Source organism: Lampris incognitus, chromosome 20 (assembly GCF_029633865.1).
Source record: "Lampris incognitus isolate fLamInc1 chromosome 20, fLamInc1.hap2, whole genome shotgun sequence".
Classification (NCBI taxonomy): Eukaryota; Metazoa; Chordata; class Actinopteri; order Lampriformes; family Lampridae; genus Lampris; species Lampris incognitus.
Genome location: NC_079230.1, coordinates 27,062,715 through 27,089,811, shown reverse-complemented (window position 1 = coordinate 27,089,811; position 27,097 = coordinate 27,062,715). Strand labels below are relative to the sequence as shown.

Below are 27,097 nucleotides of genomic sequence, written 5' to 3'. Positions count from 1 at the left end.
TTGAGTTGACATAATAAATATTATCTTCGAGATGAAGGTGGTGGTGGTGGGGGGGGGGACCTGGGCTCTGCTTAAAAATGGATTAGATCAAAGTTCCTTTGCAATTGAACCAATAGAAGAAGCGGAAGATGACGCGTCAGAGAAAAACCAAGTGTCGCTTGATAAAGTGGGCGGCTACAAAACTGTTTCCGGAAACATGGAGGCCGTCGTCAGCGACACGGTAGCCCCGGAGGATCTCTTGGTAAGCACCCCTCATAGCCCCGCGTCGCCCGTGTCAACATGTTGTCGGATTGTGGGTTGGCTTTTGTTTGGTTTGTGTGTTCGTTGGAGATGAGAGGCTTTTCCCGCTGCTCCCAGCCCAGTCGGGTCACAGCTGAGACATGCGACGCGTTGTTGTCGTTTGGCTAACATGAGCTAACGCTAACTAACAACGCCGTCACTTCCGGCTATGCGATGGTCGTTATGTTTGCCAGCTAATATTAACCGGAGTCGACAATAAACAAACTAGCTGGCAAACATAACGACCATCGCATAGCCGGAAGTGACGGCGAAACAACTTGTTTATGTCACACCTAACATGACCGAGTCTTACAAGTGCTACGTCCTTGCTGCTGATTCATAAAATGAGGTGTGCAGCAAGAACCCTCTGGGTCAGCAAGAACCCTCAGGGTCTAGGCGCCCCCCCCCCCCCATTGCTCGTGCCGTTAAGTCTCGTTACTTTTCACATTCCAGAACTGTTGTGTGGAACTGCCTTCACGGTGAAGGCATAGCGTCTCATCGGCGATGTCTGGCGTAGTTTGTCGTCCAGTTCAAGGCGCTGTGTGTACTTTGTGTTTGAGTGGATCGTTTTCTGCTGTGCTTGCCAGAAATTTGAGAAGAAATACAAAGCGGAGCTGGCGAAAGGAGCCGCTTCCAAAGAGACCAAGTTTGAATACGCATGGTGTCTGATAAGGAGCAAGTACTCGGATGACATCAAGAAGGGAATCGTCCTGTTGGAAGGTAGGTGCTTCACATGAAGTATTGGAATACCAATATGACTAAACTAACGGTCCACGTAGCCACGTCAAGGCTAAATGTGGGGTTGTCATTACCTAACAATGTTGTAATATGATGGTGAGAATATAAGCAGTTTTCACATGACAGCCTCTCAGCAGGCCAGTACTCTGTATATGAGTACTTATACTGGAGATCAACAATCTTAATACTTTCCCCTTATCCATGTTCTTCATAAATTTTATGTCCATTATAATTCTTTTATCCTCTTTCAATGTTGTATTATGTAAATTGCGTGAACACAACATCCATTGCACGCTGTCTGTCTTGGGAGAGAGATCCCTCCTCTGTTGCTCTCCCTGAGGGTTCCTTCCTATTTTTTCTCCCTGTTAAAGGGTTTTTTTTGTTTAGGGAGTTTTTCCTCATCCGATGAGAGGGTCTAAGGACAGGAAGTTGTGTTGCTGTTAAGCCCACTGAGGCAGATTTGTAATTTGTGACATTGGGCTATACAAATAAAATTTATTTGATCTCATTTATCCATTCATGAAATGATAGTTTTTGTGTATTGCACTCTTTATCGAAAAATATTGGCTTAGTTGTATGTTATTAATTTAAATTTAAAATGTACTTGATGATAGGTTGAAAGTTGTTAGTAAGGCTTGACCCCCCCCCCCCCCCCGCCATAATGGCCTTTATTGATGTTTCAGGTAGACACAAGAACACATAAGCCTGGATCACTACCACTGTTCAAATATTATAAAGCATGGTATATCTGATATTAAGGTGGTAGAAACATTCTCAATTCTTATTTTAGAGCTTGTTCAGAAAGGAACGAAGGACGACTCTCGAGATTTCTTATTCTATCTATCAGTGGCCAACTACAGACTCAAGGTGTGTCTTCTTGTTAACAGGTTACAATATAATTTGTAGTTTTGTTGCTTGGTTGTTGTTTTATTTTAAAGTAGATATATTGTTTTTTAGGATCTTTACACAGACCTATCATATTTTTTAGATCTTACTTTGTACAATATAAAGTCTTTATTATTCTTTTGTTAATGCATTCTTAACTTTTACTCAACTCCTTGTCATACCAGGAGTATGAGAAGGCTCTGAAGTACATCCGGACTCTGCTGAGGAACGAACCAGGGAACAAGCAAGCTTTGGAGTTGGAGACGCTCATAGACAAGGCTCTGAAGAAGGGTAACACAAGCTACTTTATAATCTTTACGGTGTCTTGAAATTATAATCCTGAAGATTTACATGCAAACAAAGGTCCTGTTTGATATTTTTACTCTATTGATGGTATATATATATTAAAAAAAAGACCAATCAATGAATATCCGAACCATTAATGCTTTGGTAAAAGCTAATTTTATTGGCAACTGTTTGGGTAGATGTTCCCCTTTTCTTTTTTTCTTTCTTTTTTTTCATTGTCTGTGTAGCAGCCAAATGCAAAAGAAGCCAGGTAGCAGCGGGTTTGAAGAAGAGGTGATGAGTTGTGGCAAACAATCAGATATGGCAGACATGGCTCACAAAAGATTTATACTTGTTAATACGTTGACCTTTGACATCCATAGTTAGCTTCCATCATGTTTTATATATATATATATGGAGCGACGATGCCAGCTGGTGAATCTCTCATTGTTAATGGTCCTCTGACATTTGATTATTCAAACATGACTGCAATGACCACCTACCTATCAACCAAAAGTAGAACTATTATCTCCAGGATTGTAATTTTGAAGAGATGGGCCACTGCTTACTTGTTCAAGGAGTTCGTACAATTGAACTGATTGATTTTACCATAAGGTTACAGCTCGATAGTTCAGACTACTGAAGTTGACCTGTTGTCTTGTAGATGGCTTGGTGGGCATGGCGATCGTCGGGGGAATCGGTCTTGGCGTGGCAGGATTAGCGGGCCTCATTGGATTGGCTGTCGCAAAGGGAGGAGCGAAATCTTAACTAGGGGACCGAAGCGCCCTCGCCACCCCAACCTTCAATTTACACTAAGGACTGACACACGAATCGCTCTCCTTCCTAACAAGAATAAAGACTCTAGAAAGGTTTGATGTCTTTGAGGCAAGAGCCCCAAGAAACGTCCTTTTTCAGCTACAACCATATTGTCAATGGAATGATTAAAATTGTGGTTTGGGTTTGAATATATCGACGGGTTCAACGCTTTAAAGTGTTTAATAAATGCCATTGAACTACCTGTTTACATATTAACAGGAGTTGTGATTTTTTTTCTTCCTTCCATACACCACACTTACTATTTGTTTTTTGTTCATATAATGTCGCACTGCGACTTTGACAGTAAACTATGTAAATATAAAAGAATAAGAGAGGCGAGTTTGTAATTTGCTACTCCTTGGTGTGTAATTCCCAGTGGAGGAATGGAAGGTGATGGCTTGCACCGCAGCATGATCTTCCCGTGTTGCTGTCTAAGCATGTGGATTTTGTAAAATACGAAATGATGAAGGTTTAAATGTGTTTCCGTTACTGCTGCCTGTTTCGTTATTTCGACATGAAGGTTGTTGAACGTGACATGGGCGTCGAAGGGAAGTATAGTGTGTTGTGGTTTACGATGCCAAACACAATAATGTAATTGGTTGAAGCTAATATATTAATTCACGTTAAAGAAGCTGCGTTTCAGCTGTGTTGCTGATAGGGTACATTCTAGAGCTTTCTAAGTGCAGGAAGTTTGTGTTATGATTTAAGGGTTATAATGACCCTGTCATTACATTTTTGCGCGCCAGATTTGTTTGATGTATTTGGTTTTGGAAGACTATGCATATTTTTTATAAATTAATTTCGATGTCACTAAACTAAACTTTTGTTTTATTGTAATGTTTGACCCCTGTCTGCGCTGGCTGTGTTTTCAAATTAATAAAATGATTTTGCGCTAACTGAAGATTTCTGTTCCTAGGGAAATTATTTTTCGTGCTGCTGAAAAAATGACAGCCACCTTGTATAACAACGCAAAACCTATGGCTTTGTTTCAATGAGAAGTGGTGCTCCAACGCCCAACATTTCAGTGAAATATGATAAAATTGATATTTCTTGTAGTGCATTAGCAAACACTGGGCCCCTGCCATAGGCGCCCAGTACTGAATACCTGTGTTGTAGTACTCGAATCCAGGACTCCGATTCAAGTCCTGATTTTCAGGACTCGTGACTCGACTTGGACTTGAGCACTGATGACTCGGACTTGGACTCAACCATTGACTGCATTCGGACTCAGAAGTTGGAGATGAGGACTCGGACTTGTTAATTGATAAAGACTTTTCTTGTTTTTGTTTTTGTTTGGCTATTGTGTCACAAAGTAAATAAGCTCCCTTTGAAGTGGTGACAGTTGTGTCATTTTGTTTCATGTCAACCTTTTTTATTTGTATGTCAGCTTTTTTACGGTGCCAGAGTGGAGCACTAGAGCCCATCTTGGAACTCGACTCAGGCTCAACATTGATGACTCGGACTCGAACTCAAGTAATGGGGACTTGAGTCGGACTCTTCTTTGGGGACTTGGACTCGGACTCGAACACTGGGGACTCGAGACTGGACTCGGACTCGAGGTTTAGTGACTCGACTACAACACTGCTGAATACATACCATGCATCTAAATACTCATGTCCAAACACCAGAGCCGGGCAATATCTGGATATAATATAGATATGTTTATACTATGCTGACTACGTGCAGCCCTGGGCCTCTCTGGACACTGTGTGATTCATCTTATCCCAATCTACAGGCAAAAACTAAATTCTGCAAAGCCTGTGGTTAAAACTGTGAGGAAATGGACCCATGAGTCAAAACTGGAGCTCCAGGCCAGCCTCGACTGCACTGACTGGAGTGTTTTTGAGGCTGCAGCTACAGACCTGGACAAACTTACTGACACTGTGGCATTTTACATCAGCTTGCTTCTGTGAGGACGTGTGTGCCTTCGAAAACCCTCTGTACCTTTATCAACAATAAGCCCTGGTTCTCATCTAAACTCAGGCAGCTTCGTCAGACCAAAGAGGAAGCCTACAGGGGTGGAGATAGGATCTGGCATACCAAAGCCAGAAATACAATCAGAATGGAGATCAGAGTGACACAAAGGTGCTACTCTGAAAAGTTGAAAAACAGATTTTCTGCCAATGACCCATCATCAGTCCGAAGCAGTTTGAAAGACATTATCGACTACAGGAGACCATCCCCCACACTGCAGGGAACCATCAACTGGCCGACGACCTAAATGGGTATTACTGCAGGTTTAATAAGCAAACTTTTACACCCCTCACCCTCTCCAGCCACAATACACAACCAACTGCACTCCTTGCCAGCCACTACCCCCTCCCCACCGAACCCCCACCCACACTCAGGAGCTGTGTTGAGGACGTGCACCAGATCTTCCAGAGACAGAAGACCAGGAAGGCACCGGACCAGGATGGCGTGTCACCCTCCTGTCTTAAAGCCTGTGCTGACCATCTGAGCCCCCCATTTTCACACAGATCTTCAACAGATCACTAGACCCCCTTCTGCTTCAAGAGCTCCACTTTCATCCGGATCCCCAAGAAACCCCGTATCACAGGATTAAATGACTACATTGCCCTAACTTCTGTGGTCATGAAAATCCTTCTAGAGATTGGTGTTGACCCGCCTGAAGGAACTCACAGGCCCCCCGCTCAACCCCCCTGCAGTTCGCCTACCGAGCAAACAGGTTGGATGATGCAGTCAACATGGCATTGCACTACATCTTCCAACACCTCGACTCCCGAGGGATATACACAAGGGTCCTGTTTGTGGACTTCATCTCAGCGTTCAACACCATCATCCAAGATATCCTCCACTCTAAACTCACCCAGCTTACTGTACCAACCCCCACCTGTCAGTGGGTTAAAAACTTCCTGACAGACAGGAGGCAGCTGGTGAGGCTGGGGAAAATCACATCCAGCATCCAGACAATCAGCGCTGGTGCCCTCCAGGGATGTGTGCTCGCCCCTCTGCTCTTCTCCTTTTACACAAATAACTGCACCTCAGGTGACCCATCTGTTAAGCTCCTGAAGTTTGTGGACGACACAACCATCATTGGCCTTATCCAGGATGGTAACGAGTCTGCATATAGACGGGAGGTTGATCAGCTGGCCTTCTGGTGCAGCCATAACAACCTGGAGCTGAACACGCTCAAAACAGTGGAGATGACAGTGGTCTTCAGGGGGAGCCCCCCCCCTCCCCAACACGCCCCCCCCTCACCATAATCAATAGTACAGTGTCTGCGGTGAAAACCTATGGATTTCTGGGTTCCACAATCTCCCAGAACCTAAGGTGGGCATCCAACATAGACACAATCATCAAAAAAGCCCAGCAGAGCAGGGACGCCCTGGTGCCTCACCTGGTAGAGCATGTACCACGTAAGGCTGAGTCCTTACTGCAGCGGCCTGGGTTCATATCCGGCCCTGGCCCTTTGCTGCATGTCATCCCCTCTCTCTCTCCTGCCTTTCCTGCTAATATTGCTATCAAATAAATGTGGAAAATGCCAAAAAAAAAAATTTACCAACACCGGGATCGCCGGTTCGAATCCCCGTTTTACCTCTGACTTGGTCGGCGTCCCTACAGACACAATTGGCTGTGTCTGTGGATGGGAAGCCGGATGTGGGTGTGTCCTGGTCGCTGCACTAGCGCCTCCTCTGGTCGGCCGGGGTGCCTGTTCAGGGGGGGAGGAGAAACTGGGGGGACTAGCGTGATCCTCCCACACGCTACGTTCCCCTTGCAAAATTCCTCACTGTCAGGTGAAAGGAAGCGGCTGGCGACTCCACATGCATTGGAGGAGGCGTGTGGTAGTCTGTAGCCCTCCCCAGATCGGCAGAGGGGGTGGAGCAGTGACCAGGACGGCTCAGAAGAGTGGAGTAATTGGCCAGATACAAAAGGCTCAGCAGAGGATGTACTTTTTCCACCAGCTCAAGAATTTCAACCTGCCTCAGGAACTGCTGATTCAGTTCTAAACTGCAATAATCCAGTCTGTCCTCTGCACATCCGTCACTGTCTGGTTTGGTTTGGCCACCAAACAGGACAGGGACAGACTACAATGGACAGTTAGGTCTGCAGAGAGTATCACTGGTGTCAACCTGCCCTCCATCCATCCATCCATCCATTATCCAAACCGCTTATCCTGCTCTCAGGGGCGCAGGGATGCTGGAGTCTATCCCAGCAGTCATTGGGCAGCAGGTGGGGAGACACCCTGGACAGGCCGCCAGACCATCACAAGGCTGACACACACACAACTTCACTCACACACATTGCTCTGAAAAGAGGCTTTGAATCCTCCACAACAGGGCCGACACATTCACGCCTAGGGACAATTTTTTTTTAGTATGGCCGATTCACTTGACCTACATGTTTTTGGACTGTGGGAGGAAACCCACGCAGACACAGGGAGAACATGCAAACTCCACACAGAGGACAACCTTCGACGACCCTCAAGGCTGGACTACTCCAGGGCTCGAACCCAGGATCTTCTTGCTGTGAGGCGACCGCACTAACCACTGTACCACTGCACTACTGTGCCGCCCTCCTGCTCTCCATTCAAGACTTATACACCTCCAGACTCAGGAAATGGACAGGCAACATCACTGCAGACCCATCACAACCTGGTCACAACCTGTTCCAACTGCTCCCCTCGGGCAGGTGCTACAGAGCACTGTACCCCAAAACAACCAGATATAAAAACAGTTTCTTCCCATGGGCTGTCATTTAAATGAACGCTTAACACTGTCAAATAAATCCAACCATTTTGTATATACTGTACTGTACATTGTACATATACTGGTACGCTCTGTCATGTCCATCTACCTCAGGCATGTATGTACTAAGTAACTTGCTAACATCTGTTTCAGCATCTCTGATATATTCTCTGCACCATTGCACTTTACCACCTCTTATTTCGCCTGTATAAGTCAATCCTTGCGTATATATCTGAAGATTGTTGTGTTGTAGTGTTGTTATTCTATGTTAAGTACACTGAGAGCTACGAAACCGGAGTCAAATTCCATGTAGGTGCAAACCTACATGGCCAACAAACATGATTCTGATTCTGACTAGATGTGTTGTGGGATTGTGGTTCTGGTAATATGGTGATAGAACTTAAATGTTGTCATTCCCCGGTCTTAAAGCCTGCACAACAGTAAAGTGAGCTAGTTTTCTGAACTTATTCCACTGTTATAGTGAAACGAGCAATCCCTACCTGCTTGGTCATCATATCCACATTGCTAATGACCATTTATCAGCATAAATATCTTGTGAAAGCACCAGCTGTGATCAACAAAATATCATCACATTAATTATCAATACGGTGGTATTGAGTCAAAAAATGGTGTGGTGTTTAATTTTTGTCAGTATCCACAGACATGCTGCACTTGGGGGAAAAAAACCAGTATGAATGTTACTGAGTCTGCTGATCAGACGGACAATGTGATCCCAAACAACCACTCCCCTTTTCCTGTCTGTTCTAGTAGCACAGATACACACACACGATGTCCTATTACTGATTATTTTTCAGAGTTGATAAAGGGGCAGACACTGGGGGTGTACACGTGCATCATTGAACCGTTATAAATGACCAGGAAATAAGCAGATCCTGGCACGGTTCTGGGAACATTTTGAGACTCCCACACCTGATCCGTCTATCAAAGTCGTTTTTATGAGGATCCTCTATTGAGCGACTAAAGTCCAGTTTACTATTCCCATCGTGCCCAACCTTTGCATAGTCTTCGTCTTATCATATGTGGTGTTGACCACATAGCCGTTAGGCTTGAGCTGTGTCTGTGATAATGAAGGATGGTGCTGGTTTTTCTTGTTTAATACAAGTGAACTGGGTTAATGTTGGAAGTGCTTATCACCGAGATGCAGACATATCAGTTCGTAGAAGACGTGCTAGGCCGGCCTAGTTTGTCTGGTGTTGACAAACCACATGTCTTGACTCCCGGGGACGATTCAAGTCCCTGACAGGACTTTACAACAGCAAGACTTATGACGGTTATCAGTTGTTTGTGGTCTTATCAGTCTCTTGTGATGTTACTCATTAACCTCCATGACGGGACCAAAACCCACCAGGAACAGAGAGACCTGAAGATGCCTCCCCTGTTTGGTGTGGACAAACTTTGTGGTCCATCAGGTGAACCCAGGGGACGATCTGGGCATCTTAGAAGGCAAAAATTCACAAAAGATGTTGAATATTCATCTTAACCCAAAAAATTTTTTTTTTAAAAAGCTGTCTTTGTCCTCATTTGAGACAGCTTAGGTAGGAATAGATGGAAGGACACAAACGGCTTCGGTCACGTCTGTTTGACACTTAACATTGGTGGAGGGAAAGTTCTTTGTTATAACAAGTTATTTTACACATGTTTCAGGGAGAGGCCTCGTCAGCGGATTCACCTCTTGCATGTAATCCACATCACAGCAACGATCAGTAAAACACCATTTACTGACCATCATGCTTCAACTGGGGGTTGTCGTTTTTCTTATTCCCCCTCATCGCCCACGTCCTCATTCCAAACCAAAACATAGCCCCCTGCCTCCGTGTTCTTGGATATTCATTGATTCGGTTCAGGATGGAATGTTGATTTTTACAATGTAGAGTTATTCTATTAACATTAGCAACGTATGAATGAGTGATTCATTTCGAGCATGCCAGTGAGCAGGCTATAACAACCACACATCAAACTCAGTGAACAAATCTCCCTATGCATTAGATTATTTGTTATGTTGGAAAAAGAGTAGGAGTAAATTTATACTTATTTTTTCCTACCCCTTCTCACCCACTCTTAAGTTAATTCGGCTACTATACATTTCAAACTCAATTGCCACTGTTCTGCAGTTACAATTCAATGCAAGTTGTGCTGCACAATGCAAACTCAACTACTGTGAACAATAAGAGAAAAATGAGGGGGGGGGTCCAAAACACATGAGAAAGAAATAAAGAAAAGGAAAAACACATCCTAATGTCATGTACCAAGAATAAACAGATCTTAGTTCCGTACTCCAACCCAAACATCCACTCGGTGTCACGCAAAGAAAAATGAGAGAAAAGAGTAATAAGAAATGTTTAGAGATACATCAAACCTGGTAACACAACACTTCCTCACCCCTCTATCTCTTGATAATCAGTCTTTTGTACTTCTTGAACTGCGTAATGTTTGTACTTTGTACGTATTCACCTTGGTATTTCTTCGATCTGCCGGGTGACCTAGATACATTTAGCGTAATTATTAGCCTGCTAGCTATCCCGCTAACGCTAGCTGTCTCACGTGTACAGGCATGCACGCGCGGCCGGACCGACGTCCAAAACGGAACAGAGATGAAACTCGGTTTACAACACACGCACGCGCACAGTTTGTGACGTCATTCTCTCAGGACGTCTTTACTCCACCGTCTCTTTACATAGCAAATAGTTGTTTGCTGATATATTAACGTTCTGCATCTCGCATATAGCACCTTTAGCATTGTCTTCCCTAATTAAAAAAAAACAGAGCCCATGTTTTATCATGTAAAGTGTAAATGAGCTATTCCTTTCTTGTTTTTCAAGACGTCACTTTATACTTTCTTCCAATTAATTTTCATTAAATATTCCCAACCTTCCTGTCTGACCCCTTTATTTCACTCCCCGTAGTTGTGTTGGTTGACGTGTCTATTTGATCATTAGCTCATCAGTGGTAATCGTGAAAAATAGAATAGAGAACTCCTTATCTCTGTTTGAACAGGTGGTAAATTAATTATCAGTTTCTGTGACCAGGGCCGCCCATAAGGGGGGTGTGGTGTTCCCGACACAGAATATTAACCAGTGTGTTTCTATTAGTTTTGAATATACACAGATCAGTGTGATTGATACTGGATAAGGTGGAGGTCATCTATTGGTTGTTCCTGAATAGTATACAAGGCAGAATCGCCACCAGGGCGTTCTCTTGGTACTCCGCTCTACTCTGGATAGCTAGGTTGTTACAGTGTAATAATAAATATACTACGTTACTGTCAAAGTCTGCCGTGTTGCACTTTCCAGTTATCTGCTTAAACAGCTTAGAACATTATTAGTGTTTCATACACGACAGGGGGGAAAGGGGGAAAGCTTTCTGGGGCCCAGTTTACCACTGATGACGACTGACTAATGGGGGTTCTCGCTACCGCCGCTCCCTCTCTTCATTCACTCTCTAGCTCGCTCGACCAACGCTGCTCTCTGTGCGCATGCCGTGCACATGCGTGCGCTGCGGTTGATTCAGATCGGGTTCAGTGTAAAAATATTGTGTATTCGGGAACGAGTCGTGAGTATTCTAGCAGAATACTAGAAGAGGCGCCAGTGCAGCGACCAGGACACATACCCACATCTGGCAATTGTGTTTGTAGAGGCGCCCGACCAAGCCGGAGGTAACGCGGGGATTCGAACCGAAGATCCCTATTTTGGTAGGCAACGAAATAGACCGCTACGCTACCCGGACGCCCGCACGAGAGGTTCTTGATCATAGTCATAACAGTGCACCAAAAAAAAAAATATATATATATATATATATATACGGCTGATAGGCCCAGTAGTATGCGAGATTAGCTGCGGACACACACACACACACACACACACACACACACACACACACACACACACACACACACACGAAATATCCCCTCCAGGCTACCTACCGCCTGGCGGTATAATGAGGCTGGCAAAGGCATGTTGTAGAGATGGGGGTGATCTCCACGGAGTCAATAGAGTGGAAGCGATGAACACCAGACAAAAATCTTCATACCTCAGCTGTAGTTTTATTGAGGACAGACATCGTTGTGACACAGGTCGTGGTTCCAGCACCGAAAAGCGGATTATTACAAAAATTGGTGACGTAGGTTCACACGAGCGTCTACCCAATACCGCAATAAAACCGGAACTTGCCCCTCAACGGAAGTAGTACGTCACAAAATGGACGCCTAGGCAGCGATCGTTACAATGTGTTTAGTGCCAATAAAACGGATACCTTAACTAAAACTGTGAGCCTGACAAATAAAGCTGTGTTAAAAGCATTACAAACGGGCTCAGTCGGACATGGCGTCTATCGTTTTTCCAAATCAGTTTCGAATTTCCGTGTGAAAGCCCTGATTGGCTAACACTAACCACACCCTACTCTTAACCAATCAGAGGATCGGGACCTTAACCAATCAGAGGCAGGCGTTCCGGAAGTGGGTTGGAAAGAAATTTCTCACGTCCGGTTAACGTTGTGACCTAGCCGTGATAATTGTTGAATGTTTGGCCGGGGGTTAAGAGAACCGACCAACTAACATTACGATTCTTACCTACTGATAACGTGACACCGACTGTTTCCAAGTAAGTTACCGTCTCATCGGAATCTCCAACTCAACTGTTTTTACGCCGCAATTTTTGCAGGCGGTGTAAACGTGCATTGCGCGGGCTGATTAGAGCATCGAGCTCTTATGTCCAGATTGGTGACGTTAGGCAGTTGTGTTTTGAAAGAACTACAGACTGTGTAAGTCACACATTTTAGCCGTATCCACACATGCACTGCTACCCGCAACTTCTGTTACCCAGACAAGCTGTATGTGTGAACGCAAAGTCCGAATCAGTTGAACTGGACTTTAGCTAACGTTAACGTTAGCACGGCATGCCGGTTCGAGATCAGTCACACACAACGTCGGCTAACATTAGCTAACGTTGAATTGGTTGGCTAAAATAAACCATAAATAATTCAGCGCAGAAGAGCCGTTTAACATGCTTTATTTGCGCTCCACTAGGCACTGCCGTAAATCAGTTTATGCTGACCCCTCTGGGGGTCACTGTCGTAATAATGTAAACTAACCTGCGATACATCAGTACATCCCCTTTCCTTCAAAACATTCAGTTTTCAGATGTAAACATTGATGATATAATGAACAGGTTAACTTTTTTTTTTTGGAATCATAAAAAAACATAATACATCCCACTCTCTTTTTTGTTTTTGTTTGTATTATTGTAACAAAATTCCATAGCCCCCCCCCCCCCAATGTCCTGGGCTCCCCAAAGTCCTTATAACACAAAGGCATGGCCTGTAAAACACATCTACAAGTCAAGCCGCTCAGGAGGCCTGACAGTCTGCTTAGACCCCCGCAAGGCTAGAGGCTCCAACTCAGGCCCCGCAATGCCACAGGAGAGGAGGCAAGTGACAGTTCCTGATGACCTGGAGACAGAGCCTCCAACTTGGGCGTCGTTAAGAAATTCTGAATGTCGTCACTCCAGTCCGGCTGAAAGGTCTCTCCTGTCTTCAAGAGGCTTCTCCTGTTTCTCCGGTAAGTGTGGCCAGTTTCGGTTCTCACAGCATATGACCGTGGCGCCACCTGCTCCAGGACCATTGCTTTTGTGCTCCATGCAGCAAGCTCCTCTATGCGCACAACATCATGCCTCACCAGTTCTGGTAAAGACTTGGATCCCTTGTCATAGCTTAGTTTTTGTTTGTGTTTTAGGCTCCTTATGTGAGCCTGGACCTCTGCCTCACAATTTTTAGTGTCCAGCTTTGGAAGTCTAGTGCGCAACTACCGTCCCACAAGGATCTCAGCCGGAGAATAGCCACTTTCGAGAGGTGATGATCTGTAAGCTAAGACGGCCAGGTATGGATCTGTATCACTCTGTGCACACTTCTTCGGGAGTCTTTTTATGATCTGGACCCCCTTTTCAGCCTTCCGATTTGCTTGTGGGTACAGCGGACTGGAAGTTGTTTGGCTAAAACCATAATGTTTTGCCAACTGCTTTAGTTCATGACAAGAAAACTGTGGGCCGTTGTCTGTAACCACCTCTTGAGGAATGCCGTGTCTAGCAAAAATTGACTTAAGATGAACTATGACACTTTGTGCTGAAGTCATTGATAGTAGAGCTATTTCTGGGTAATTTGAGAGGTAGTCAATGGCTAACAAATATTCCTTTACATTGCAGTAGAAGAGATCAGCCCCAACCTTCTCCCATGGTTTTGAGGGGATCTCAGACAGAATCATTGGCTCTTTGGTTTGCTTGTAATAAAACTGAAGGCATGTGACACAGTTGCCAACCATTGTGTCTATATCTTCATTCATGTTTGGCCAATAGATAGCCTCTTGTGCCCTGCGTTTACATTTCTCTGCCCCTAGATGCCCCTCGTGCAACCTGGTCAGCATCTCTTTACGCATTGAGGTAGGAATCACAATCCTATTGCCTTTGAGTATAACACCATCCACCAGTGAGAGCTCAGACCTGAGTGGGTGATACTGCTTGCACAAGCCCCTTTGCCAGCCATGCTCCATGTTTTCCATTACTTTGGAGAGAATCGGGTCTTTGCTGTCCACTCAAAGTCAGTCTTGGCCTGAAGGAGCTTTCGCAAGTGTGCTGTTCTACCTGCCAAGTTAGAGATAAACTTCCCAAGATAGTTTACCATTCCAAGCACCCGCTGAAGGCCTTTTTTGTCAGTTGGTGTTGGCATGGTTTTGATTGCCTTAACTTTTGACTCATCAGGCTGAACACCACTTGGAGATAACTTATCTCCAAGAAATGTCAATTCCCTCACACCAAACTGACACTTTTGCCTATTGAGTTTAAGACCATGTTGCTGTACTCGTTGCAGCAACTGTTCAAGTCTCTGATTGTGCTCCTGTATTGTAGAGCCCCAAACCACCAAATCATCCACATAGACTCGGACCCCCTCCAAGCCCTCGGTGAGGCCGTTGCCTTATGGAACAATTCTGGAGCTGAACTAATCCCAAAGGGTAGTCTCTGGAAGGAGTATCTCCCAAAAGGAGTATTGAATGTACAAAGTTTTGCACTTGGCTCATCCGGTTTCACTTGCCAGAACCCGTTTGATGCATCCAGTTTAGAGAAGTAATGAGCACCAGCCATTTCACTGGCTATTTCTTCACGTTTTGGAATTTGGAAATGTTCCCGTTTGATGTAGGCATTGAGGTCTTTTGGGTCCATGCATATACGCAGCTCACCATTCTTTTTTTCTCATGCACACCATTGAAATGACCCAGTCAGTTGGCTCATCGGTTTTCTTTATCACCCTCAAAGCGACCATTTTTTCCGACTCCTTTTTGAGGCCGTCACACAGGGGAACAGGAACCCATCTTGGGGCATGAACCACAGGTCGTGCATTATCAGTGAGTGTAATTGAGTGAACAAATGGCAAGGTTCCGAATCCAGTAAAGACATTGTCATATCAGCTAACATCTCCTCAGAAATACTGATTGGGTCCGTTAGCGCATACACACGCTTAACCAGGCCCAGGTCCTCGCATGCTTTGTCTCTGAGCAATGAATCATGACCCTCTGGAACAATAATAAATGGGAGTGATTTGCATTTGTCTTTCACCTTGACGGTGAGTTTGCAGGTGCCATGTGTTTGAATGGCCTGTCCATTGTATGCTTTCAAAGCAATTTCAGTCTTTGCTACTGTGGGTCTCCAGCCCAAACTATCAAAGTCCACAATGTTAATCAAATTAGCTTTAGCACCCGTGTCCAGTTTTAAGAAGAGAGAAGCACCATTTACTTCCAAAGATGCCACCCAGTCATCACCTGTCACTGCATTAACTGTTGCTGTATTCAACTCAGTTGTCACTGTGCCAACAAAAAACTCAGAACAATCAACTTCTTCCACAACATCAATACTGCGCCTCGCCGTCTTTCCTTTTGCAACACACATCCTTGCAAAATGACTTTTCCCATTGCATTTCAGACATATTTTGCCATAAGCTGGACACTTTCGAGCCCGATGACGTGTGCCACATCTACTGCAATCAAAGGGCTTTTCGCTGTGCTCCGCTGAAATTTTGTTCTCGGGACGCTCTCTTGTGTATTTATTGATCACATCAACAGAGTCACTTTCCAAATCCAAGGACGATTGAAGTGTTTGTGCTGAATGTTTTCATGTGAAACTGGGCTAATTCACTTGCCTGACATATCCGAATTGCAGCATCCAAAGTGAGCTCAACCTCCCTCATCAAGCGCTCTCTGATTATTATTAATTTTTTTTTGTTTATTCCAAAAACAATTCTATCCCTTATCATAGATGAAGTCAGATCAGCAAAATTGCACGTTTGCGCTTTCAATTTTAAATCCGTTAGGAACACGTCGACCTTCCCCCCTGGCTGCTGCACACGGCAATGGAGCACAGCGTTCATAAGTCTCATTCTTTTTTGGCGAACAGCGGGCATCAAACTGCCGCAACACCACATCAGAACTGTTCCTGTCGTCCTCTGAAGCAATTATAAACGTGTTGTACACATCGATGGCTTGTGGACCCGCAATCTTACGTTCATCTGCCTTGTCGTGGGCGCCAACGGCGGACAAGTATAGCATGAACCGCTGTCTAAGCCCCCTCCAATTCGCATCGATATGGCCTTCCAACTGCAACCCTTCAGGTGGTTTTAAACAATCCATTGTTGTTATTGCCGTCGCCAAGACAGTTTACTCTTGGTACCATGTATTGGTTGGCTAAAATAACTATAAATGATTCAACACAGAAGAGCCGTTTAACATGTAATAATGTAACCTAACTTATGATACATCAGTACAAACGTTAACTTGCGGTGTGTTAGCCTGATAATTGTATGTAAACGTCTAGTAATGTTAGCTAGCTAGTTCGCTAAGGTCACTGTTTGGTAAGATTAATTGCGAGTCACGCTGTCAGCTAATGTGACGTTTTGGCCAGGTAACTCAATTTGTTACATGAGGCCCGTTTATAGTAAAGTATACTATACTTTTGTCTGTAAAAGGCAATTTACAACATACATTTTTGTCTTGAAAACAAACAGATTGCATTTAACGTTACAGAATGGATAAAAAGAGGTCAAAGAAACAAAGGTTTCCCACAGAGAAATTACTGGATCTCCAGAAGTCTCCAGAATTGGCTCCCCCAAATGAGCAGTCTGGTAAGCGTTAGGATAATCAACTGGTACCATTTTATGTGTGATGTAGCATAAGGTTGGGCGATATGTCAGAATTTTCCTATCGCCCGTGGTCAGCCCAACAATCGGCGATTGACTATATAGCGCGCGTTGGCCATTTTATGACAGCCGAGTCTGTATTTGGCCCACGTAGTGCACCCTTGATAAGCGGAGCGAGTTATGTAAAATTTGGCTGTGTGTATGTACGTTAGATATATATTTCATATGATACCCCATACAGAACCCTAGTGTGTAAAAAAAATGTGTAAAAGTAACGGGATTCACAGAAACTATTATTGCGTTCTGAGTTCTGTCAGTTCTTTTACACGCGTTCTGTGTTCTCTATTATTTTAAATGAGGAAAGTGCGATTAGTAATGATTTGGCTACAAGTTTTGACTTACACATTAGTGCATGTCAACTGTGTGTACGTGTTTTTTTTTGGTTCATTTTTTTCTCATTCATATAATCAATTCATACGTCATATTTTCTCATTCTACTCATGTATTCTTGTTCATAACAAAATTTCACTAATTTATTGTTTATAAAAAAAATGTTTTAATGTGTAACTGCACTTGCAGCAAGTACGGTATGTATTGTAACAGATACGTGTATTTTCCTGTCTGTAGGGATGCCTAACCAAGCCGGAGGTAATACAGGGATTCGAACAGGCGATCCCCGTGTTGGTAGGCAACGGAATAGACTGCTACGCTACCCGGTCTCCCCCTCCCCCATCAATTCTATTAATTTTTAGATTCAGATAAACTCTTTTTTGGTTTCGCATTCTGTGAATGTATTCACAGATTAGCAGTGGAAAATTGTACAAATTTGACTGATCTTGAAATTAAGAAACTATGCCGTTGCATGTTGCCAGTGGGGGTTTTTTTTGGGTGGGGGGACAACGGAGGCATCCAGAGGATTGGAACCCATCGGCAGTTAAGTCCCATTTTTTGAGATGGGTTGTTTCTGTTGGTGTAAATGTGGTCCGGGGTTTTTATTAAATAGCCTCTTTCTGTTACAGATTTCTCAAAAGTTTTCACAGGAGGTGCTGGATAAACTTAAATAAGACTTCAGGGACCTTCATTTAGTAGGACTCCTGCACCAGAAATGGATGAATTCTCTGTCATTTAACAACTCGATGTGTGCCTCATGGCCGGATTAAGCCCCTGTCATTTGAACTGATATTGTGTTTAAATGGTGCATATTCCCAAATTTGCTTTTAATCACATTATCCCAAGCTAATTGACAAATGGCAAACCTGGAGCCTCTGGGGCACCTGAGGGTCCGGGGCTCTGCATGGGGCAACTGCCCACATTACCAAGTCAGTAATCCAGCCTTGGTGTGACATGACTGAGGTGTTTGACATTCATTTATTTTGCATTTAAATGTGTACTTTATCCCCTCCTAAATACCCAATTTGGGTTTAAAAGACATCGGTAGTAGCTGAAGTCATAGCTGACAAACGGTATGAAGGAGGCCAGATTGATCAAAATAGAAAGGATTTTGTCAATTTAATTTTGCACTTATTCAATACAAGATTTGCTTCTAGCTTTATGGTTCAGACAACATCAAAGTCTATAAGCACAACACAAGGTCACTTTGAGTTCAAAATGTGTGACGGTACAACACAGGCGAACACGATGAGAACAACTGCTATGGCTAACGTGACATAATGGATTGGTATGAGCCAACACGTCACGCAGCCGACCTTTTTCATTCGTCCTAATCAAACACTGAATATTGGGAATGTGAAAACTTTACTTGCTATCAGTCTCGTTGGAAAAATTCTACTTTTTCACGTATTCGCTGATAGCTGTTGTTGCGTTTTTGAAAATGCCGCAAAAGACGTAGAAGGCAGGTTTTCTGCATTTCTCTGCATTGTTAGCGTTCCTTTAGACCATAGCCATCATATTTTGCATGTTTTTAAACTGAAAATGGTGATCTGAGGGCTTCGAAGTGCCCTCGAAATCTTAATATTGGGGAAAAAGGCTCCCGGGATACGAGTAGAAATGTGATATACCTGTACATCAGATCTTGTGAGAATATCTTTGAAAAAGAATAGATTCATCGCTTCATATATGTTAAATCTCACTCAGAAATCACGTTCAGTATCAATTTATTTCACCTTTCATAAAAAATCATTTAAGTTATCGGCATCCTTTTGGAGAACCAGGTCTAGTAATACAATCCCCATCTGAAAAGTCTGTTTTTGAGCATGTTGCAACATGGGAAATCCACTCAGTATATATTTATCCAAAATACCATATTTTTATATTTTAATGTAGCTCTGTAATGCTGGATTGTTTTAGACCAAGACAAGGATTGTGAAGATCACTTGTCATTCAAAATGCCCTCCAGTCAGTCCACACTTACAGACATCAAAATCCTCTTTCAGATACACTCTTCTTATCTGACCCAACCCTATAATGATAAATAACATGAACCCATTTATCTTCATAACCCAGCCCATCAGTGTCATGGTGTGCACATGCATGGCTGACCTGTTTGCACATGGTTCCCAATCCCATTGTAATGTGTCATCGCTGTAAACTTCATGAGAAAGTTATATAGACTTACCCTCTCGAGGTGTTACTTAAGAGACTCACACAAACTTGTTTTTACAGTCAAAGCCACAGTGACATTAGCGTCTGATGATTTTAGATGATCCAGCAACAGCCCGCTGTGGACGATCAAGCAGTAAACCTGGCTTCGGTAAACAGCTCACGCCATAAAATGGGACGTTTATTGAGGGGCAGAATCCATCTCTGAACAAAGTCGTGCATGCAAGAGTTATGGGCAGACAGCAGGTTTGCATTCACTTCTGGGTTTTGGATTTAGCATTAAAGGGAAGGTTCGCCCTGCAAACAACAGTTGTTAGATACGAGGAACCATGAGCTTAAGCAAGAATAAAGCTGAAAATTAATTTGCTGTGTCGAGTCGCAATGCATCCGTTGACAGTTTATGTTAGTTATACAAACAGGTAGTTCCAGCCAAGCAGTCTGATTGGACAACTAGACATTTATAACGTGATCAAATCACCATGACGGCACACTTAGCCATTATAAATATTACTCTACCATTGATTAGATCTATATATATTTCCACGGCAACATTGTAACTATAGGAGTCGAGCTGGAGCAAAAACCAGTAGCCTACAAGTTGGTGACACAGTGCTACTAGCTTAAAAATGCATGTGAAGTTCGCAGACGTAGTAGCTAAATCTGTCCCTGGCAAAAATTATTTTTTTCAGCAGATATCTTGATTACAACAAGATTGAGCCAGCGAGGCAGTTTTATGTTTACATGTGTGGTATTTATTCAGTTTGGGAACTTCCACAATCTCTAGAAACTACTATTACTTTCGGCTGCACCCTTTAGGGATGGCCACAGCGGATCATCCGTTTCCATCTCTTCCTGTCCTCTGCATCTTCCTCTGTCACACCAGCCACCTGCATGTCCTCCCTCACCACATCCATAAACCTCCTCTTTGGCCTTCCCCTTTTCCTCTTCCCTGGCAGCTCCATATTCAGTATCCTTCTCCCAATATACCCAGCATCTCTCCTCCACACATGTCCAAGCTAACTCAATCTTGCCTCTCTTGCTTTGTCTCCAAACCGTCCAACCTGAGCGGTCCCTCTAATATAATCATTCCTAATCCCGTCCTTCTTCGTCACTCCCAGTGAAAATCTTAGCATCTTCAACTCTGCCACCTCCAGCTCCGCCTCCTGTCTTTTCATCAGTGCCACCGTCTCCAGACCATATAACATAGCTGGTCTCACAACCATCTTGTAAACCTTCCCTTTCACTCTTGCTGGTACCCTTCTGTCGCAAATTACTGCTGACACTCTTCTCCACCCACTCCACCCTGCCTGCACTCTCTTCTTCACCTCTCTCCTGCACTCCCCGTTACTTTGGACAGTTGACCCCAAGTATTTAAACTCGTATGCCTTCGTCACCTCCACTCCTTGCATCCTGACCATTCCACTGTCCTCCCTCTCATTCACGCATAGGTATTCCGGCTTGCTCCTACTGACTTTCATTCCTCTTCTCTCCAGTGCATACCTCCACCTCTCCAAGCTCTTCTCAACCTGCACCCTACTCTTGCTGCAGATCACAATGTCATCCGCGAACATCATCGTCCATGGAGACTCCTACCTGATCTTGTCCACAATCTCTAGAAAGCTAGAAAGCATTAGCTCAAGTTGGCTGGCTGACGGGGACTAGAAATCGTCTATTTCTTGTTTTGTTTTTTTTTTTTATTGTGGACCCCGCCCCCCTTTTCTCCTCAGTTGTATCCGGCCGATTACCCCACTCTTCCGAGCCGTCCCGGTCGCTGCTCCACCCCCTCTGCTGATACGGGGAGGGCTGCAGACTACCACGCCTCCTCCCATACATGTGGAGTCACCAACCGCTTCTTTTCACCTGACAGCGAGGAGTTTCGCCAGGGTGACGTAGCGCATGCTACATGCACTTAACATCGACATTACCCTTGAGGAAATGAGTTAGTTGTTTACTGACAAGGGACAAGACATGGAGAGACAAGGACAACGGTGGCTCCGTCTGTCTTTCCACATTTTAAAGCACAACTAGATCCTTACTTATTGTGTAGATGTTAATTTCCAGAACGCCACCAAAACTATCAGACACTTTGATATTAAAGACGAATTAGTTTGTTCTAATTTTATTTTGAAAGATATACTGGACAATTAGTTGTCACGTTTTTTTTTTAATCGAGGAAATTTCCACTGTGCACTTCAACTACTGTCAAGTCATTGCTATTTATGACAAAGTTCCTCCTTTTCAGATAGTGAAGACCGGCCGCGGCGCGTGCATCCGGTTTATGGTTGGTTGTGCGCCGGCTCGGGGCCGTCCTCTCGACCTTTACACAGATATGAGTTTGCTCTTTCACACGTTTCTCTCCCCAATACTTTGAGCCTTTGTCTCAAATGCAGGTTAAGTATTAGCCTCTTCGTATCAGTTTGGTTGACATGCTGTGCCCTAGTTTGGCACCGGTGACCCAAATCTCGATTGATGTGTGTGTGTAAGACACGCCGACAACTGGGCCATTTCTTAAAAGGGACAGTTCACCTCAAAATAAGAAATACACGTTTTACCTTTTAGCTGGGGTGTTATTTATCCATCTAGATCGTTTTGGTGTGAGTTGCCGAGTTGTGGGGATATCGGCCGTAGAGATACCCGCCTTATCTCGAATACAGTGGAACTGGATGGCACTTGGTTTGTGTTGCTCAAAAACAAAAAAACAACAAAACCTTTGAAATACTCAACAGCCATGTCTTTCCAGAAATCATGATCCGGTTACTCAAGATAATCCACAGATGTTGCTGTGAGCAGTTTCACGTAGGAACTATTTTCTTAGACCGACGTACACCTACACTCTCACTCAACAGCTCACAACAAGGTCTGTGGATTTATCTTGAGGAACCAGGTCATGATTTCTGGAAAGAGAAATAGCTGTTGAGTTTAAACGAAATTTTTTATTTTTTATTCATTTATTTATTTATTTATTTTGGTGCTTTGAGCAACACAAGCCGAGTGCCATCCAGTCCCATTGTATTCGAGAGCGAGAGGAGGCAGATCGCACCAAAACGATGGATAATTAGCACTGAAGGGAAAAACATGTATTAATGATTTTGGGGTAAACTGTCCCTTTAAGGTGTTTGTGATTCGCAGTTCATTCGTTGCTATGCCTCCTCCCGAATAAACCGATGGTGGCAGATTGGCGTGGTGCGACCTTGTGTAAAACAGCCTTGAGACGTTTAGGACAGTAAAAATGGACAAACAGAAGTTAATTTGATATTCGTCGTCTAAACCTCGTAGCTGTTTGTAGTCCGTTTATTCAGTTGTAGTGTTAATGCAATACTTGCAGAATGGCAGATAGAGTTCCTACGGTTTGTAAGCACTCGTCGTTGGAACAAATGAAACAAGTCGAGAAGTGGTTAATAATGTGAGACAATGCGGACAGTATTGCGTCAGTGGATAGATTTGGTTCACCGCTCTCGTTATTTTCTCATTTAAATACATTTTGAATTGGGATTACTGGTTTAATATGTCCAACAAATGCACGCATCTCACATTTTTATGTTAAGAAGAGTAAAGGGTGACTATTGGACTCTCGGTGGACTGATAAACACCTGTTCAGTTTCAAGGGTGTGAAATTCAAAAAAAAGTGTTTGTGTGTGAGCGAGAGAGCGAGAGAGAGAGAGAGAGAGAGAGAGAGAGAGAGAGAGAGAGAGAGAGAGAGAGAGAGAGAGAGAGAGATAGATGGTGTTAGGGGGTGGAGAAATGGAAAGAAGGTGATATGAATCATTCAACGTATCTGTCGAACTCAAAAAAAAACAAACTCTTGTTGGCGAACTAGTCACTGCACACTCAGACTGTCTTTGGTGGGGTTTTTTTTTAATGTATCTGACTTTAACAAATCTGGCCAAGAGGACACCGCCAGCACAAGGACACACTTTTCATTATCTTGAAAGACTGATTCAGGGACCACGTTAACATGGATCCTATTGTGGAAGCGGTGGCGTTGTTTCTGGGATTTCTGGGTTGGGTGATGGTTGGGATCACTCTGCCAAACCGTTACTGGAAAACCTCCACCATCGACGGCAACGTCATCACCACCTCCACCATTTATGAGAACCTATGGATGTCCTGCGCCACGGATTCGACCGGCGTGCACAACTGCAGGGAATTCCAGTCTCTGCTCGGTTTGGATGGTACGTTGGCTGCAAAATAGTAAAACAAACACACACACTCTTAACTCATGCACCGTTTTATGCTTTACGTAAAGACAAAATGAATAGGTACCACGTCTATTTGCTAAATGAAGGTTTGCCATTACTTTTTGTGTTGCTATTTGCCATTAACGCTCTAAAAGAAAACCCTGCTTGTCCCATGTGACATGTTAAATAATTAGCAAACATTAAAATGACACCTATAAACCTACACCAAGTCATGACCATTGTGAAGGCAGGCATTTTGTTAATGTAATCCAAGTGACTGTTTGTTTGTTTGTTTGTTTGTTGATGTCGTGCTCAGGCTACATACAGGCGTCTCGTGCCCTGATGATCGCGTCCATCGTTTTCGGTACCTTTGGAATCCTGTTGGCGCTGGTGGGAGTGCAGTGTTCAAAGGCCGGGGGAGATAACCACGCTCTCAAGGGGAGATTGGCCGGCACCGGTGGAGTACTTTTCATCCTCCAAGGTAACAGATAGTATTCTGTTTTGAAAAAGTTACCTCTGAAACAAAATATCCTAGAGGAAAAGTTTGGATTAAGAGCACTGATAGGAAAAACACGGGAATCGGTCGCAGAACGGTGTCACAGGAGCCGGTCGTATTTCGATAGTAATAACTGGAAACAAGGCTGGGCGATAATTCAATGTCATCGTTTGTAGTCTTGCATTGGTATTGTATCGGGATGAAATTTGGATATTCTTATACGTTTTCATTATTGTGATACACAGTTTTGTTGTGTAAATTAATGATAACGACGCTATTACCTAAAATGTCTCACAAAATGAGGGCTGAAATATTTGAGGGAGTATTTTTTGAAAACTGCTTTTGGTTTGATATTCTACTTTACATAACCAAACAGTTCAATGTGATGAACCTCAGTTGGATTCTTCAACATGGTATGTTTGCACATGTTAGCAGATATATAGAATCAATAGTGTGTGTAAAATTCACTATAATTCCCAGTGAGTCTGGATGGTTTTAGACCCTGTGCAGTCCATATGGGATCACTACACTGACCATCATTAATCCTACTTTTACTATTGTACAATCCAACAGGATCCGATAGAGACTACTCCAAAACAACACAAATTCAGACTAGATTGTGTTGTATATTAGAATCAATTCTGTGAGATATCCCCAGCGGCTCTCTCCAGGACTTGTTGACCTGCGTCTCACCATATGACACCGTCTCTTCTGCCTTTTTCCCCCCAATGAGTTTGATGACAATTATTTATTCCTTTTCATTTTAATCAAAAGGCCTGTGCACAATGGTCTGTGTGTCCTGGTACGCCTTCAACATTACCCAGGATTTCTACGACCCATTCTTTCCCGGAACAAGGTAAGTGCGTGAAGAGTGACGACCGAAGGTCAAAGGTTAAGCAGCCAGGGGGATTGTTGGTTGACTGCCCTCTGCTGTTCATGGCAGGTTTGAAATAGGAGAGGGCCTCTACATCGGCTGGTGCTCCTCCATCCTGGCCTTCGTCAGCGGCGCCTGTCTGACGTGCTCCTGCAAAATGGGCACGGAGGAGAAATAGTGAGTTCAATTACACCTTTACAAATCCCTTTCTCTCTTTTCTCTCTCTCTCTGTCTGTCTTTGTTTCTCTCTCTCTCTTTCTGAGAGTATGCTGGATGAATTTCTGTCATTGCTTTGCTGTAAACCAACACGATGCAAAGAAACAAAAAAGGATTCTTGCACACTTGGGTTGCACCAGTCAGAGCACTCGGGTCAACAAACCAGATGCTCCTCCATGTTCCCGAGAGCCAGGCTTAAGAACAGGGGCGACAGAGCCTTTACAGTGGCTGCCCCTGATCTCTGGAACAATCTACCAGTACACATAAGATCTGCTCAGACCCTAGAGACTTTTAAATCTTTGTTAAGGACCTACCTCTTCTCGCTGGCATTCAATTCAACGCTCCTTTTGTATACGTCAGAAAAGAAGTTTGAATCGGCCAATCAGAAGAGTTTAAAGAAAACTACAGAAAATGATACAATAAGTAGATACGACAATAATACTCTCTCTCTCCCTCTTCCTTCTTGTCTCACTTGTCATCATTGGAAATACTTGTACTTTTTCCACTTTACATTCGATCACACAATGCAGAATATTGTTTGTCACTTTTATCCATGTTAGATGTACTTACTAGCGGCTAATGCAAGTTTGAGTTACTTACATTTTGTGTATTTCAGTTTTATTCAGCTTGTTACGCCGTCACATGGTACATTCATCAAACATGTTACTTAGATTCAGCAAGAGAATTTTGCATACAAAACGTGTTGTTCGATCTTTATATTTTTTAAATATTTTAGTATCAGTGTTAACTTTAAGAAAAAAATATTCTGAGGATATGTGAACTTATTGATAATAAAGAACAGCCAAGGACCAACAAGGAAATCATTGACGATGTTCTCTTACTTTATAGGTAATATATTAATTTAATCCATTTTTGAATAGCAGATAGTAAGGGTGTGTCTTTCTTTGCTGAATGATTTGCTTTCTTGTGTCTTTTCCTATTGTAAAATTAACTACTCCATCTACTCATCCTTTACTTCAGCCCTTTGCGAAATCACACCAGAGGAACAGCATATTCTGGAGCTGCCCCAACCAGAAGTGGAGTTGGCAGTACTTACGGGCGAAATGCCTACGTTTGAAAAGGTTACGCAAATGGATTCTGGTGGGGGACCATCAACTGCTGCGTCAAGTATCCAAAGTGAGCATGTGGTAAATTGTGGGGGGGATCTGGTTTTCTTGGATGCACGTTCAAGTATCCGATTCACTTGGCTACTCTGCACGGAGGATTTAGTCCAGTTACTGGATATCTTTCAAGACCCTCGATGTATGCACTGATGGGAGTTAACAGCACTATTGTATATAAATATATAATCAATTATTGATTCTGTAAAAGCTTTCTGATCACAGTTCTGTTGTCTAGTTACTGTATCGCTGAATTGGTAATTTCCACAAGGATTTTTTTTTCTCTCCTCACTTCGCAAACACACATTTGATATTGTTGTTTTTATACAATAACTGGAATATTTTCAGCACGAAACATCGCGCCAGTCTTTTAAAATGTTTCCAAATAAATGTAATCACTTTTTCGGCTGTTGACTTACAAAACCCAGATATTTGAAAGGGCAAGTTCAAAAGCAGCTAATGGTGTAATGATCCAAATATTAGATGTATGTACATATTATTGAAAAATGTTGAAAAACCTTGTTATGTTCAGGTTTAGGAGGATGAGGCTTGTTTTTTCCACTCTTAACTCGTTTATTAAACAACTCATTCAGTTACATCTAGGTGCGGTCTTAGTGTGTCTTCTTCATCTAATCCTATCTAGTTCTCTCAGGTAAGTACTATCAGCTAGTGTAACAACATCCAATCGTCACATCCCCCTTTCTTTGAGGCAAACTGCCAACAGAGGTAAACTATCAAATCACTACTGTCAGTTT

General features: G+C 43.4%; 3 protein-coding genes across 3 annotated transcripts in view; 2 read left to right on the top strand and 1 right to left on the bottom strand.

Annotated features, from left to right (window-relative positions):
• The window catches only part of tm4sf5 (transmembrane 4 L six family member 5), a 38,666-nt gene extending 19,097 nt beyond the window's left edge, over positions 1-19,569 (bottom strand). The window contains exon 1 of the mRNA XM_056300040.1: positions 19,474-19,569. The gene's annotated coding sequence lies outside the window, so the exon portion shown is untranslated. The remainder of the gene's footprint in view (positions 1-19,473) is intronic.
• fis1 (fission, mitochondrial 1) lies at positions 164-3,904 on the top strand. Its single transcript, XM_056300041.1, has 5 exons — positions 164-241; positions 867-999; positions 1,808-1,884; positions 2,088-2,193; positions 2,852-3,904. The coding sequence occupies exons 1-5, from the start codon at positions 197-199 to the stop codon at positions 2,953-2,955; spliced, it is 465 nt and encodes a 154-aa protein (XP_056156016.1). The 5' UTR covers positions 164-196; the 3' UTR covers positions 2,956-3,904.
• Positions 19,570-23,269: 3,700 nt separating the features above from the next.
• Positions 23,270-26,935, top strand: cldn15a (claudin 15a). Its single transcript, XM_056300036.1, has 5 exons — positions 23,270-23,629; positions 23,952-24,116; positions 24,906-24,987; positions 25,075-25,182; positions 26,203-26,935. The coding sequence occupies exons 1-5, from the start codon at positions 23,413-23,415 to the stop codon at positions 26,297-26,299; spliced, it is 669 nt and encodes a 222-aa protein (XP_056156011.1). The 5' UTR covers positions 23,270-23,412; the 3' UTR covers positions 26,300-26,935.
• The last annotated feature ends 162 nt before the right edge of the window (positions 26,936-27,097 follow it).

Bases quoted from the DNA above. Each gene is read 5' to 3' on its own strand.
- fis1 (XM_056300041.1), top strand. From the start codon at position 197: ATGGAGGCCGTCGTCAGCGACACGGTAGCCCCGGAGGATCTCTTG. The intron at 1,885-2,087 runs GTGTGTCTTCTT...TTGTCATACCAG, and splicing joins TGGCCAACTACAGACTCAAG to GAGTATGAGAAGGCTCTGAA. The intron at 2,194-2,851 runs GTAACACAAGCT...GTTGTCTTGTAG, and splicing joins AGACAAGGCTCTGAAGAAGG to ATGGCTTGGTGGGCATGGCG.
- cldn15a (XM_056300036.1), top strand. From the start codon at position 23,413: ATGGATCCTATTGTGGAAGCGGTGGCGTTGTTTCTGGGATTTCTGGGT. The intron at 24,117-24,905 runs GTAACAGATAGT...TTTAATCAAAAG, and splicing joins AGTACTTTTCATCCTCCAAG to GCCTGTGCACAATGGTCTGT. The intron at 24,988-25,074 runs GTAAGTGCGTGA...TGTTCATGGCAG, and splicing joins CCATTCTTTCCCGGAACAAG to GTTTGAAATAGGAGAGGGCC.